The 16,860-nt window shown below is 43.0% G+C and overlaps 1 protein-coding gene across 1 annotated transcript in view; it reads right to left on the bottom strand.

The window, feature by feature from the left end:
* Positions 1–16,301, bottom strand: part of LOC110499244 (heparan sulfate-glucosamine 3-sulfotransferase 3B1b) — a 28,413-nt gene extending 12,112 nt beyond the window's left edge. The window contains exon 1 of the mRNA XM_021576251.3: positions 15,411–16,301. Coding sequence (XP_021431926.2) covers positions 15,411–15,994 — 584 coding nt within the window. The 5' untranslated portion in view covers positions 15,995–16,301. The remainder of the gene's footprint in view (positions 1–15,410) is intronic.
* Positions 16,302–16,860: the final 559 nt, after the last annotated feature.

The following is a 16,860-nucleotide window of genomic DNA, read 5'->3' as shown; positions in this document are numbered from 1 at the left end:
ACTACATAGGGAATAGGATGCCATAGGGAATAGGATGCCACTTGGGATGCAACCCTAGTCCCTACCCTGAGCTGCTGCCATTTTCAGTAGTACTTTCCACTGAAGAGGGAGGAATGAAGACTAGCTATGCCAAAAGGGTCATTGTATTTCACAATTCCTTTTAGAATGGCAACGCGACACCTCAACACTTGGATTGACGAGATACAACACAAGGTGTACACTTCGGGAGTGGGCCATGACAACAAGTACATCTACTCTGGGCACACAGGGTTCCACTGCAGGTACACACACACAAACACTAGCTGTAATCCAGTGCTGGGTCTGTATTATTATTTTTTTAATTTAACCTTTATTCAAGTCAGTTAAGAACAAATTCTTATTTACAATGACGCTGGGCCAATTGTGCGCCGCCCTAATGTACTCCCAATCACGGCCAGATGTGATACAGCCTGGATTCGAACCAGGGACTGTAGTGATGTCTCTTGCACTGAGATGCAGTGCCTTAGACCGCTGCAGCCACTCAGGAGCCCGACCCCGAGTTTGCTTAGTGCTGGTAATCCTCTGTGATCAGTGTGTTATGTTGTGTTTGCTGTGGGTGTTTGTTAAAGGTGTTAGCAGACCCGCTGGTGACCCCTGAGGCAGCCACAAACTCCAGCATCACCATCACCAGTCACCTTGTAGACTCAGGCCTCATCAGTATCATGGGGTCGTTCAGATGTGTGTTTGCGTGCGTGCCGCACCAGAAGCAGTTTTTGAAGGTATTTGACATGCTCCAAAGAACATTTTACTCTCTGATCTAGATACAGATAAGACTCTCTGATCTAGATACAGATATGACTCTCTGATCTAGATACAGATATGACTCTCTGATCTAGATACAGCTAGGATGAACAAAAGATGAAACGGACTATAGAAGAACATACATGTCACCACCACCATCCCCTAGAGACACACACACATATATACAATACACATATAAACAGTTCCAGACAAAGGTTTGGACACACATACTGATTCAAGGGTTCTACACTTTAGAATACACTTTAGAATAATAGTGAAGACATCAACACTATGAAATAACACATAGGGAATCATGAAGTAACCAAAAATCTATTTTTGATTTTTGATTCTTCAAAGTAGCCACCCTTTGCATTGATGGCAGCTTTGCCCACTCTTGGCATTCTCTCAACCAGCTTCACCTGGAATGCTTTTCCAACAGTCTTAAAGGAGTTACCACACATGTTGAGCACTTGTTGGGTGCTTTTCCTTCAATCTGTGGTCCAACTCATCCCAAACCATCTCAATTGGGTTGAGGTCAGGTGATTGTGGAGGAGAGGTCAACTGATGCAGCACTCCATCACTCTTTTTCTTGGTCAAATAGCCACTACTAAGCCTGGAGATGTGTTTCGGGTCACTGTCCTGTTGAAAAACAAATGATAGTCCAACTATGCACAAACCAGATGGGGTGGCGTATCGCTGCAGAATGCTGTGGTAGCCATTCTGATTGTGTGCCTTGAATTCTAAATAAATCACTGACCGTGTCACCAGCAAAGCATCCCCACACCATCACACCTCCTCCTCCATGCTTCACGGTGGGAACCACACATGCAGAGATCATCTGTTCACTTACTCTGTGTCTCACAAAGGCACGGCGGTTGGAACCAAAATGTTCAAATTTGGACTCATCAGACCAAAGGACAGATTTCCACCGGTCTAATGACAATTGCTCGTGTTTCTTGGCCCAAGCAAGTCTCTCCTTTAGTAGTGGTTTCTTTGCAGGAATTCGACCATGGGCTAATTCATGCAATATTCTCTGAACAGTTGATGATGAGATGTGTCTGTTACTTGAACTCTGTGAAACAATTATTGGTCTGCAATTTCTGAGGCTGGTAACTCTAATTAACTTATCCTCTATGGCAGAAGTGCTGGTCTTCCAATCCTGTGGGGATCTTCATGAGAGACATTTTCATCATAGCGCTTGATGGCTTTTGTGACTGCACTTGAAGAAATTTTCCACATTGACTGACCTTCATGTCTTAAAGGAATGATGGATTGTCGTTTCTCTTTGCTTAAAACTGATTGGCTTAAACGCATTAAGACGGAAAGAAATTCCACAAATTAACAAGGCACACCTGTTAATTGAAATGCTTTCCAGGTGACTACCTCATGAAGCTGGTTGGGAAAATGTCAAGAGTGTGCAAAGCTGTCATCAAGGCAAAGGGTGGCTACTTTGAAGACTCTCAGATATAAAATATATTTTTCTTTAACATTTTTTTGGTTACAACATTATTCCATTTGTGTTATTTCATAGTTTTAATGTCTTCACTATCAGTGTACAATGTATACAATTGTAAAAGAAAAACCCTTGAATGAAAAGGTGTGTCCAAACTTTTGACTGTTACTATATATATATATATATATAGTAACAGTCAAAAGTATAGTATATATATATATATATATATATATATATATATATATACACACAAAGCTACTTTGCATCTTGTTTGAATTGCCTGTCATCCGTAACTGCCTGAGGACTTTTTGAAGGCAGGTGAGCTACAAAGAGGGGATTTCCTCCCGTCAGTCAGTGTACACGGATCTATATTCGTGTTTGTGTGTTTGTGTGTGTGTGTGTGTGTGCGTGCTTGCATGCGTGCGTGTGTGTGTGCGTGTGTGTGTGTGCGTGCGTGCGTGTGTGCGTGTGTGTGCGTGCTTGTGCGTGTGTGTGTGTGCGTGTGTGCGTGCGTGCGTGTGTGTGTGTACCATTACATGTCTCTCCTCCCTTATTCCCAGACAGTACAGCTGTGGTGTAGGTTAATGGTTTACAAAATCCTTAAGACAAGCCGTCTTTCTGGCTAACGTATAATTAGCAAAATTGTGTAGCGATAGTTCCAGTAGTGAAATTAAACTGTTCATTTGTGAGGAGAAGAATGACAGCAGTGTTGTTGTGCTCCTGCATCCTCAGGCAATTCTAAAGCTCTGTCTTGGATGATAGCCTAGATATTGTCTGCTTTGATATCTCAGTGCATCTCGAAGACAAGATAATTGCTGAAAGTACAGTGAGCGAGCCGGGACCCACGTTGTTAACCCTTTCTACTGCTGCTAGTTCAAGTTACCGCCCAGCATTGATGTCCAAGGTGGAGTGCAATTTCAAGGTTTCATTATTTCATTTGGATGTCGGAGAAACGTTGGGAGCAAGATGACAAATGTTTTCATTTTTGGCCCTCCGCTGTCTCTAGCGAGGGCCTCATGGTTTGCAACGAAACTCTATCCACTCGCTCTCCACTCGCCAGAAAGACAAGTCGTTTGAGAGAAAAAAAGAGAAAGAGGCAGATTTTAAAAAGACATTTGAGAAATGGGCCCAGCCAGGGAAATATGTCAGCCTTAGCCAGAACACTTCGTTATTCTCCTCTTTGCTACTGTAGATATGAAAATCCAAATGTGTTGATTCTGTTGTTGCTAGCTATATTCATTAAAACATTTAAATAAATACATATACAGTACCAGTCAAAAGTTTGGAGACACCTACTCATTCAAAGGCTTTTCTTTATTTTTTCATTTTCTACACTGTAGAATAAAATTGAAGACATCAAAACTATGAAATAACACACATGGAATCATGTAGTAACCAAAAAAGTCTTAAACAAATCAAAATCTATTTTAGATTTTTGATTCTTCAAAGTAGCCAACCTTTACATTGATGACAGCATTGTACACTCTTTGCATTCTCTCAACCAGCTTCACCTGGAATGCTTTTCCAACAGTCTTGAAGGAGTTCCCACATATGCTGAGCACTTGTTGGCTGCTTTTCCTTCACTCTGCAGTCCAGCTCATCCCAAACCATCTCGATTGGGTTGAGGTCGAGGGATTGTGGAGGCCAGGTCATCTGATGCAGTACTCCATCACTCTCAGTGGTCAAATAGCCATTACACAGCCTGGAGGTGTGTTTTGGGTCATTGTCCTGTTGAAAAACGATGATAGTCCCACTAAGCGCACACCAGATGGGATGGCGTATCGCTGCCTAATGCTGTGGTAGCCATACTGGTTAAGTGCGCCTTGAATTCTAAATAAATTACTGACAGTGTCACCAGCAAAGCACCTCCACACCATCACACCTCCTCCTCCATGCTTCACGGTGGGAACCATACATGTGGAGATCATCTGTTCACTTACTCTGCGTCTCCCAAAGACACGGTGGTTGGAACCAAAAATCTCAAATTTGGACTCATCAGACCAAAGGACTGAGTTCCATCAGCCTAATGTCCATTTCTCGTGTTTCTTGACTCAAGCACGTCTCTTCTTCTTATGGTGTCCTTTAGTAGTGGTTTCTTTGCAGCAATTTGATCATGAAGGCCTGATTCACACATTCTCCTCTGAACAGTTGATGTTGAGATGCATTCGTTACTTGAACTCTGTGAAGCATTTATTTGGCCTGCAATCTGAGGTGCAGTTAACTCTAATGAACTTATCCTCTGCTCCAGAGGTAACTGTAGGTATTCCTTTCCTGTGGCAGTCCTCATGAGAGCCAGTTGTATCATAGCGCTTGACTGCACTTGAAGAAACATTCAAAGTTCTTGAAATTTCTCAGATTGACTGACCTTCATGTCTTAAAGTAATGATGGATTGTCATTTCTCTTTGCTTATTTGAGCTGTTCTTGCCATAATACGGACTTGGTCTTTTTCCAAATAGGGCTATCTTATGTATACCAACCCTACCTTGTCACAACACAACTCATTGGCTCAAACGCATTAAGAAAGACATAAATTCCACAAATCCACTTTTAACAAGGCACACCTGTTAATTGAAATGCATTCCAGGTGACTACCTCGTGAAGCTGGTTGAGAAAATGCCAAGAGTGTGCAAAGCTGTCATCAAGGCAAAGGGTGGCTACTTTGAAGAATCTAAGATATAAAATATATTTTTATTTTACACTTTTTTGGTTACAACATGATTCCATTTGTGTTATTTAGTAAAAATAAAAGAAGTAAAAATAAAGAAAAACCCTGGAATAAGTAGGTGTGTCCAAACTTTTAACTGGTACTGTATAAATATATATATATATATATATATATATATATATATATATATATAAATTGCGGACCCCCTGCAATATCTAAGCGGACCCCCGGTTTAATACCCATGCCATATCTTATTTGTGTATTTCTTTAACACATAATCTGTAACGACTTCTACAGAACTCGATGCCTCTCCTTGTTTGGCCGATGCTCGGCGGTCGACGTCGACGGTCTTCTAGCCATAGCTGAACAATTTTTCATTTTCCATTTGTCTTGTCTTGTTTTCCCACACACCTGGTTCTCATTTCCCTCATTATGTGTTGTGTATTTAACCCTCTGTTTCCCTCATGTCTTTGTGTGCTATTGTTTATTCTGTTTCATGTATTGCGCAGGTTAGTCTGTTGCGCTGGGTTATGTTAACCCATATTGTTATTCCGTGTTCACTTTGCCGTGTGTTTTTGGTTCGCCTAAATAAAAGGCTACACCACATCTGCTCTCCTGCACCTGACTCCTTTACAGCCATTTACGCATAGCTGACATAATCAAATTGTTCTGGTGGAGATTTGCAGATAAAAGGTGCACACCTGGCTGCAGCGTAAAATGATTTCTCTGAACTTTTTACGTGAAATGTTCAGTTTGGACAACTGCTATTGTATAGCTTTATAATTCCACAAGCGAAGAGTACAAGCTCCAAACACCCAGTACCTTCGATCAGTAGGAAAGACAAGATAGAGACAAAATAGACAGAGTGGAAAAGAATGAGAGAGAGCCAGAGGGAGTTTGTCCCCTGGGTTTGGCTTGCTGGGTTGCCTTGGAGCTGAGCTATTCTCACTGTTCTCCTCTGAGGCCCATTGACATACAGAGAGAGTGAGAGTGAGAGAGAGTGAGAGAGAGGGAGACCACTCAGGGCTCCTAATGAGCTGTGCTCTTTTATGGCCAAGGGTTAATAGAACACCTCAGGGGGCCTCCTAGTCTCCACTACCCAACTCTTACTTTCTCTCTCACAGCCCCAGCCCTGGTTTGAGCACCACACGCAGCCCCATCCACTGCCACACCTACCCACACCTTAATGGGGACAACCGAGACTTAATACCTGGGACAAGTCCAGGTCTAATGTCATCGCTTTCTCCTTCTCCTCACCCTCCTCCACTTTACGCCCACCCCTTTCTCACCTACCACTCTCTCATCTCTCAATATCTGGGGGAGCGATACCAACAGAACACTGACTGACCATGGTGTTGGAAGGAAAATTGAGTAAGAAGGAGGCTAATGATTAACAACGCATAGGAACGCTTGTGTGTGTTTTTTCTCTAATTCCAAGCCCCTGGGCTCTTTTAATGTGCCAAACAGTGTTTATTTAGCAGCAATGAATGAGCGTTAACTCAGGAGGGAGGTCTGGTATTGCTCTGACATGTGTTCCCACATCCAAATTATCACCTCGTTAAATAGGACCCAATTCACTAGTGGCACAGAAGGAGGGTCAGTACACAAGGGCCTATAGGAGAGAGAAAGAGAGAGGGGGAAAACATCACTATCTCAGAAGACCATAGCTTCTTTTCTTCTTCTTTTTTGATTATTTCTTCTTCTCCCAACTCTTTTCATCATTGCCTTCCTTGTCTTGCTTTGACTCCAGCTCTGGGGGGAATACATAAATTATTTCTCAAAAGGGAGAACAAAAATGGCATCAACAGACAGACACACAAGTGTCTCCTCTCCTCCGCCAGAGTGAATGAATGAGCGTATACAATAGTCAGAGTTTTTCAAACTTAATTTTGTGTGTGTGTGTGTGTGTGTGTGTGTGTGTGTGTGTGTGTGTGTGTGTGTGTGTGTGTGTGTGTGTGTGTGTGTGTGTGTGTGTGTGTGTGTGTGTGTGTGTGTGTGTGTGTGACACTGAGTTCCTGTATCCATAGTTCTAGCAGTAGGTTCCTGCTGCGGCGGCCATCTTCCCCCCACTTTTGTGGGAAGTGCTGAATGGGCCACTCACATGGGCCACTAGGCCACCACAGTGCTGCGCTAGCTAGCTGCCACTCCCCTTTCCACAGGTCACCCCTTTCACAATTAGCTGGTGGTAATTTGGGGATGAATGCTCAAAGCTGCCTTTCTCCAGCATCCAGCCCCCACCTCCACCTCATCCACCCCCAGTCTCTCCCTATTCTCCCCTCCATTCGGTAGGGCCATGCCAGCTTAGGCAGCGGGGAGCGAGGGCCTCTTCTCCCCTTCCGTGCTGACCACTCGTGGTCACTGAGGCCTGCAGGGAGACCCGCCCAGGATCGGGCGAACAGAGCACGACATGTGACACTATTCTTATTTGCCAATAGGCGGAGCGCACAGCTGAAGAATGGAGAAAGGAGGTTCATAAAAGAGGTTGTTTTGGGGTGGTGGGGGAGAAGAACGGGGGGGTGGGCAGCCAGGGCTGAGGGTTGAAGCCTGACCATAAAGAAAATAATCTGCTCTCATTTGGGACCGCTGGGGAAGCTTACCCAACACAGAGGAATGGTTTCGAGCGACTTGTTTTTATGTTTGCGGCTCCCGCTCTTTGAGGAGGGGATGTCAACCTGCTGTCAGCGGTACGGTTGGCTGGTCGGCCATGTTGGCCCCTGAAGAGGGGAGCTGTGGAGGTAGGGAAGGCCAGGGCAAGGATACAGGAAGCCATCACAGCGCCAAAGTATCAGATCGCCACAGAGTCAACATTCCTCTCTAGCTATAACTACAACATAATAGCATCCATCTCCAGTTGGGAGGTTTCACAGAAGATTTCAGATATTGTACTGTCTGTCAATGACTTTATCAGACAAAACTCTTATAGTGAATATATTTCCTATCTCACAGTTGGACAGTTGAAAAGTCGGGCTCCTTAAATCAGCATGTTGGTTTATACATCGACATAACAAATCATGTTTTCCTGTGTTGACAGGGGATGCTCTTAGCAGGTTAGTCTCTAAATCAACATAACTAACTGTATTTCCCTGTGTGGACCTGTAGCCCTGTAGGGTCCAGTAGCCCTGTAGGGTACAGAAGCGTTTTCCTGCTCTGCAGATGGTCAGCACACAGACCCTGTCAGTCAGCACACAGCCACACTAAACCCCAGTCAAAGGCCCTTAACCCATCTAACCTTTCCACACGCTTTACCTCCAATCAGGCCTGACTAATCAATACACACCACTCCCTAAGGACCCAGGGACAAGGCTCTGTGTCATCTGTGTGTGTATGGTGTCCATCTCTGTGTGTGTTGAGCATTCTTTTGACTTGAGAAGAAGAGTATACAGCTGAATATAAAAGCCCTACTGTAAGTCATTACAGGAGAAGACTCTGTGAAACTGGTTGACTCCTTCATTCTCCATTTAGTCTTTATTTTTTGGACAGCACACATTCAATTGACATTTTGTTGTTGATGATGTTATTTTGAACTTTGCCAGTGTGGCACTACAACCAGGTGGCCTTTCTTACATTCTGCCTGCCAGTGAGAGGAAGGAGGGAAAGGTCAGTGGAGAGCAGATGTGTAGGGTCACGTCACCTATATGGAAACAGGGGTGCTCCTGGGGTGAGGAGTTAAAAAGAAGAGGCATCCAACCAGAACTGTCGTTGACACGGACAGAAGCCCCTGTCTGGTCTCTGGAAGCAGGGAGCTGGGGGGGGGGGGGGGGGACCGGCAGGCCCATAGATAACAACTTTACACTGACTGACTTCCTTTCGCAGCCATCTCCAGTTTGATAGCGCAACAGGATTTTTTGACCCCCTCTGAAACTCCCCTTTTGAACAATGCTCCACTTGTCCATTTGTTGTGGTGGAGCTTCTAAGCAGGCCCTAGCTAGCTAACCGACACTAGCTGCCATTAAGTGCGTTTTTTTCTTTGGTTCTTTATCACAGGGTGGAGGGATACAAAGGTTCACCGGCCCACAAAGACACCCCACTCAGGGATGGCGCCATTTCAGTCCAACTACTCCTTTAACAGAAGACTGAAGCATAACCTTTGATCAACCACTGCAAACAAAACAGCAGCCAGATTAACTTGGCATGGCTGAGAAAGCCCATCCATGTTGGTGATCTTTTGCGGTCTCAAGGATCAACTATTTCAGCTTATATATCACATTAAACAGCCCTAATTTCATAATGTGCAATAATAAAAGTGACATTTTACAAGCACACTACATAGCCAAAAGTATGTGGACACCTCGTCGAACAGCTAATTCCAAAACCATGGGCATTAATATGGAGTTGGTACCCCCTTTGCTGCGATAACAGCCTCCACTCTTCTGGGAAGGCTTTCCACTAGTTGGAACATTGATGCAGGGACTTGCTTCCATTCAGCCACAAGAGCCTTAGTGAGGTCGTGCACTGATGTTAGGCGATTAGGCCTGGCTCGCAGTCGGCATTCCAATTCATCCCAAAGGTGTTCAATGATGTTGAGGTCAAGGCTCTGTTCAAGCCAGTCAAGTTCTTCCACACTGATCTCGACAAACCATTTCTGTATGGACATCGTTTTGTGCACGGCGGCATTGTAATACTGAAACAGGAAAGGTCCTTCCCCAAACTGTTGCCACAAAGATGGAAACACATAATCATGTAGAATGTCATGCTGTGGCATTAAGATTTCCCTTCACTGGAACTAAGGGGCCTAGCCCAAACCATGAAAAACAGCCCCAGACCATTATTCCTCCACCAAACTTTACAGTTGGCACTATGCATAGGGGCAGGTAGCATTCTCCTGGTGTCCGCCAAACCCAGATGTGTCCATCGGACTGTCAGATGGTGAAGCTTGATTCATCACTCCAGAGAATGCATTTCCACTGCTCCAGAGTCCAATGGCGGCGAGCTTTACACCACTCCATCTGACGCTTGGCATTGCGTATGATGATCTTAGGCTTGTGTGTGGCTGCTTTCATGAAGCTCCCGACTGACTGTTCTTGTGCTGACATTGCTTCCAGAGGCAGTTTGGAACTCTGTAGTAAGTGTGGCGACCAAGGACAGGTGATTTTTACACCATACACGCTTCAGCACTCTGTTCCCATTTTGTGAGTTTGTATACCCCACCCCTTTGTGACTGAGCTGTTGTTGCTCCTAGTCATTTCCACATCACAATAACAGCACCGACAGTTGACCGGGGCAGCTCGAGCAGGGCAGAAATTTGACGAACTGACTTGATGGAAAGGTGGCATCCTATGAAGGTGCCACGTTGAAAGTCACTGAGCTCATCAATGCAGGCCATTCTACAACCAATGTTTGTCTATGGAGATTGCATGGGCGTGTGCTCAAATGTATACACCTGTCAGCAATGGGTGTGGCTGAAATAGCCTAATCCACTAATTTGAAGGGGCGTTCACATACTTTTGACCATGTAGTGTATCATAAGCACAATCATTAACCAAATATAGTACATGTCAACAAAGGAGTGCTGAACTTTCCCCAAGCACTTCAGTTCAAGGCAAGGCTCCACATTTCTTCATGACAAAAAGTTTGCCAGAAACTCAAGAGAAAATCTTGTTCAAACAAAGCTCAACAATTATCTTTCTCATGGGGAGATTCTGGGGAGAATGGTGATTATGTAGTGAACAAGCACAGATCGATCATTCCTCAGTTATTCACACAAGAGTGACAGACTCCAAATAGAGAGCGTGAAAGTTAGGAGCCTTGCGACCAGAAGTGTTCAGAACTACTCCTTAAACCATAAAAACACTCTTAGGGAGGAGCAGTGAACGAGCACAGTACATTACTGCATGGATCTGACAGGCAGCTGAGACGAAAGCCCATCACCCATAAGCAAACCACAGAACCATAAATGATATATCAGAGCCCCATCATGACCAATACATCTATATGGAATATGAACACAGAAAGGGAGGTAACACCACCGCAAACTGTCAGAATGACGGAGATTTAAAATCAACTCGACAAAAAGGCTGTTGTAAATAACAAAATATGTAAAAACGTTGACATGATGGAGGCAACAGGGAGTTCAGTGCAGTAAAATGGCAAGAAATAGAGACTGAAAAAGTGTGAAGAATTCATTGAGTAGCTAATGAAAACAGTCCAACTGAAAGGACCGGCCAACTCATCGGCATTCCGATCACACTGTAGCAGGTGCTAACAGTACCTTTGGAACTAATAAGGCAGAACCATAGAATTAGGAATGAAGGATATCTATGGGTAGAACAACAATGAGTGATCCATGTTCTATTCCAGAAAGTATAACACTGATACTTTCAACTGACAGGGCATACAGTATCTTCGTTCTCAATTGAACTGGTTGGTCCACACAGCACAGACTGCCCTGACCTGCTCTCTCTCTCTCTCACAAACACTCCTTAGGGGCTGTTCATGCATGACCTCACAGTGGAAATGTGTACCTCCTGATACAAAGCGCCCCCCTTGCACAAGCCTTGTGTTTTGTCTTTGACACCAAATAAAAACTGTCAAAGTACATCAGAGAATCACAATAATCCTGTTATCACTGCTCTATTCTCTTTTACTTTTGCAGCGCCCTCTCCTTCCCACTCTCTTTCCTTTTCTATTCTCTCCCGGGCTGCATTTAGTTGGTGAATTCCAAGGCTACGTTTGTGTGACCATTAGCCCGCGGAGACAAAGATGGTGCAAACTAGCCAGAGAAGAAGAGTGGAAGGCACAGTAGTACTGTGTCAATAAACATCGTGGCGTCAGAAGATCGCTTTACACTATTGCAAAAGACTTTGTAAATGGCCCACACATAACGCAACAATAAACTACGATTTAACGGAAAACTCCACCCAAAAACTATTTTTTTTGGTATGTGTTTCATTAGTCCATTGTTGATATATGTCAGCAATCAAGTTTTCAAGATCTATGACTTTCAAAATACATCCGGTGTGAGCTCTCTCTCATTTGGAAAGTCCAGTATGTGACACTAATGGGAAAGTTAGGAGTAGTAATCATGAAGTATGATTTCATTTATTTAGTTGATCTTCTCCTTGAAGACAAAAAAAGAAAGCTTATCAAAACGCTCCATGAGCAGCATGCAGGGAGAACTACATTCAGAACTACAGCCAGCCGGTTCACTCTGACACACACTCTCCTTTACTTCAGTAGGGGTTGGGTCAGTTTTACTGACCCTGCTTATCTTACTGTTAAAGCATCCACATGTGTGTGAGTTTCACATAATAAAGTTATATAAGAGCAGGACAGACAGAGGGAAAGCAACAAAACAACTCTTCACTTTGTTTGCGTGGCGTTTGTGTCTCGGGCAAAAACACCAGTGCCCAGATATAGAATTTGAGCGTGGCATGGTGTGTTTGACACACAACATGTGTGACTGCATGAGAGGGGAAGTCAGTACAGCTTACTAAAACATGAGATGCTTTCTGACAAACTGGGTTAGATGGAAAAGCTCAGCTGAACAGTGTGTGTGTGTGTGTGTGTGTGTGTGTGTGTGTGTGTGTGTGTGTGTGTGTGTGTGTGTGTGTGTGTGTGTGTGTTGGCCGATATATTAAACATACATTTGTCCACAGATCAAACTACACTGTGTTCCAATATTGTTACTCTTGTCCCATCAAATGATAAGCCAAAAGAGAGGCTTGGCTGGAGGGTATGATTTCTTGAGCAGATTTGAAGGATAACCGGAGGCCTGAGAAAAGCCTGGAGAATACTAAATTAAGAACCAGCCTCATTCTAGGTACAGATACGGGTTTATGGGCCACACAGCCAGAACCGCAGATAAAACGCTGGGTCATGTGTGTTTATTCTATCCGTTCCTCACACGGTGCCCGCCAGCAGGCAACCTTCGCGTCGTGTTTTCTCTGTAAACAACGGCCAGAGAGAGGGTTGAAACATCGACCCAAAGGAATTCACCGCAGCTATTTTCCTCATTACCATTATCATTAACTGCTCAATGTTCCGTTTTGCTCGTGTTTGTTCTTTCTAAAAGTATGCGATGATGAAGAGGAAATTGGGTTCATGGGAAATCTAAATAAAATGAGCTAGAATTAGCGCTTACCATTTGGATAACTTATTTCAAAGTGTGCAAAGTTTAATAAATAATTGTAGGCTATCAAAGCCAATTCAAATGCTCATGTTGGATCTCTGAATAATAAATTCAACATAAAGACAGTGTCTTTATTTGAATCAAATCCATATAGCCGGACACCCACTCCATACACACAGGTTTCTCATTCCGCTTTTCTTTCATTTCACTGCTCTACTTTAGTTGGGGGCCCTCAACTGCCTCGCATATTTAACAGCCCGGCTCTTTACACACAGCACCAAATCCGATTATTCAGAGGGGCATGCAATTGTTTTTATCAACTTGTCAGATGAGCTATTAGTTCTGCTCGCCGTCCAGGGAAAAGAGATGGAGAAACTCTCCTTAAACTAAAGCAATGTCCCCGGGGTTTAAGCAAGGAGAAAACCAACCACTATGCATGGTCCCTGATTTTCCTGCAAAGACCTTCAACAGCTACGCTATTTTCGGCATTTTACTGCGATGTTAAACTGGAATTAAAAACGCACATAGGCTGGCTGCATTTCATGCACTGACTTCATTATTTTAAAGTTTTCATTTGACTAATTCATTCAGGTAAACGGATTAGGCTACATAATGTTCCACTCATATGAATTCGATATGAGTTGCCATTGCTCAGTCGTCGTTGCTGAATATGATACTGAATATGACATCTAAATTATGTTAATAGGCCCTATTACTTTTCTAGGCTAAGTTAAGAGAATCCAACGTGAGGTAGAGCACGTTGTTTATAACGTTTAATTATGCATGACTTATATAGGAGGGGGTTTGTCATGTATTTCCAAATGTTGATCAAGGAATAGCTCATATACTGTTGGTGGGATTTTGTTTGATTTACTTTTGAATTAATTCTGGGGTACGTTTTTCTTTCATTATCCTACAGTAGCCTACTTAGCCTAGTGTATTAGTCCTCCTCCCACTCATTATCCGTTCAAAATGTAAATGACTGGTATAAAGGTTAGTTGGTAGTATACCCTCTTAAGAAACGTTTGAATCGTTTTTTTTTTGTACTGTTGTTCTCCGAGTAGCCCAGCGCTATTGTGTTGTAGATTACTGTTACTTTCGAGTGCATTTATTATGTATACATTTTGAAGGAGAGTGCTAGGACAAATCCGCTTAGCTTAGAATGTATTTAAGCTTAACATCATTTTTTTCCAACTCAAATAGGCCTAATTATAATAGTAAGTTCGTTGCATATTTATTTACATTTGAAAGTTTGAAATATACAAACAAATTTAATTGATCATTAAAGTAATCAAGCACATCTTATTTCTAATATATTAGGGCCTATATGGCATCCAATAAAAGGCTAATAATAATTAATCGATCTCGAATTCACAACTTGCACATTACCTGACCTTTTCAGACTGTAGTATAATAGACATATTAGTAACTTATATTCAGTTTATAATCACTAATTATTTAATTAATTATTTATGAAAAGTAACCCGTTAACTTGCAGTATTGCACTGTGTCCAATAGAGACCACTGTACGACGTGGAAACGGCTCAGCCCAGGCGATACTAAGACAGTGCATGTTCATTCAGGTATATTCTAGCCTACTACTGGATCATAAACTGAAGAAATAAAAATACAAACATATGCATTTGTTATCTCTTAATGCTATTCAATGACCCCACAGTTTTACGCATGTTTGAATATTCGATTATATGTCCACGTTGACCCCAAAACTGATTGGAGTTTGGAAAAGCACCATACCATTATACATAACTAAAAATCTATTAGAATAATAGTCTGTACTGTAGATTATAGATATCATATTTTCTATTGACCTTACCGTAAATATGGTCACTGACGTTACCTCTAAACATTTATGCAGAATAAACGCATGTGGCAAATAGCGAATAGGATATGATCTAGGCATATTAATATGCATTATGGAACTAACTAAAATGACTTTTTGAACATATTTCGTTTTATTTGATATGTGATTAATACAAATCGTATTATAAAAACGTAGAGATATAATTATCCTGAATTATACTATCGAATAATTTTACATACACTGCATTGTTTAATTATGTACTGGTTTTAGCTTTATGATATATAAGATGATACAACTTTTCCTGTGATTTTAATATGATCAACTATGCTAGTCTAAGTGCATTTTAGACTGTTATAATGCAAAGAAACCCTCCACCGTTTGCCATCCAATATAATGTTTGTGGAAGATATAGACAACGAAACGAAAGGAATAGGCTGCTATGGACAACTATTGGAACGTCAACGTCTAGTAACTGGATGAGTAGCTTTGACTGTCATACATATTCTCTCACCGTTTCTTGTATAGCGCTGGTTCATCTATGGGAATCATTGATGTATGTATGATAACCTATCATCTTTAATGCACATTGAATGTGAGAGCATATAATGTAGATTAATTTACCTGTACCACTCCAGTCCATTCTCGTAGTTGCGGTCGAAGAAGTGCGGTTCGGCTCCCACAGCTCGGATGTCTGGATGCACGCGGAGGAACTCGAGCAGCGCGCGCGTCCCTCCTTTCTTTACACCGATGATGATCGCCTGGGGAAGCTTCTTGCTCCCTGATCCGTTGGAGAAACTTGACATCGCACCGGGCTCAGGAGCTCTCTGCCCCTCGCCCCTCATCTCGTCCCAGTCCTCCGCTCCTCTGTACGCGTCTATATCGTTATTGAGCAAGTCTCTGGAGGAGGTCCGGACAGAGGGTTCGTCGTAATCGGATTCTATATCCACCCAGGGTTGGGGTCTAGGGAGCAGTCTGGACATGAGGTCCACTCTGCCGTTATTCTCTATCCTTTTGCCGACCACAGACCCTGTCTCCTTTCCCCGGTAATTGTCCACGACCAAACTTGGCATGGTGGCACAGTAGCCCACGCAGGAGTAGAGCATATATACCCAGAGTAAAAACATGATGCCGAGCAGAAAGAGTTTATTTTTCACCGGGCTGAATGAGAACGCATACAGATTGTGACAAACCAGGCTATATTCCATAAGCCCTGCGAGTGCATACCATATTCCAGCGACACATATTGCCAAAACCACTCACTCCCGATGGCACATCAAGGAGCCTCGCAAAATGCACATGCCATTCATTTAAAGCGGACAATTTTATAAAGCAAGCAAATAAACTAAAGCGGATGTATCCACTGGTGCAAAGTCATTGCATGCTATAATCGTCATTCACCAGAGCCACAGTAAAGAATTCGGAAAATGATACGAACGACTGGTGCACTTCAGTGGTGCTACTCCACACCCTAGCCGTCTCTCTTCACACGCATCGCGGTTGCCAAACCTTCGAACAACTGCTAGTTTTGAGCCTTCTCTCGAGGACTAGACCTTTTACAGCACGAGGGGGCGTACCGATACATCTGATTGACAATCACCATGGCCAATTGACTCACGCACGCTAAATAATCAGTTGTTTGTTCGTAGAAACGGACCTATCACAGGTGAGTGTGGGAGGGCGCTCGCGTTGGGATTCTCGCCATAAAGATGAAACGCTCTTATTGGATGAAGAGACGAACGGTATTCTATATAATCACTAGGGAAATTCTATAGTTAAAACTGTATTTTTGGTGAGGCAGCTGCGAAGTCCACCTGCTGTGCTATTCCCTTTTTATCTTTGAGCATTATTTAATGTGTATACTAACTAACACAATGGATTGGGTAGGGGACTATTTTCTGCTTCTGTGTCATATAGCCTATAGGCCTACGAGAATAAATGATTTATTATGCATATCACTGAAGCGCATATCTGTGAAGTTATAGGCCTATTTATAACCTTTGTGGTCATCTCAAACTCATTATGACCAAATATAATTTTTGCTGTTAGAGATCTTCTGCTTTGCCAAACATAT

This window comes from Oncorhynchus mykiss, chromosome 20 (genome assembly GCF_057628025.1).
Source record: "Oncorhynchus mykiss isolate SJ-2025 chromosome 20, ASM5762802v1, whole genome shotgun sequence".
Classification (NCBI taxonomy): Eukaryota; Metazoa; Chordata; class Actinopteri; order Salmoniformes; family Salmonidae; genus Oncorhynchus; species Oncorhynchus mykiss.
This window is presented reverse-complemented; position numbering and strand designations above follow the sequence as displayed.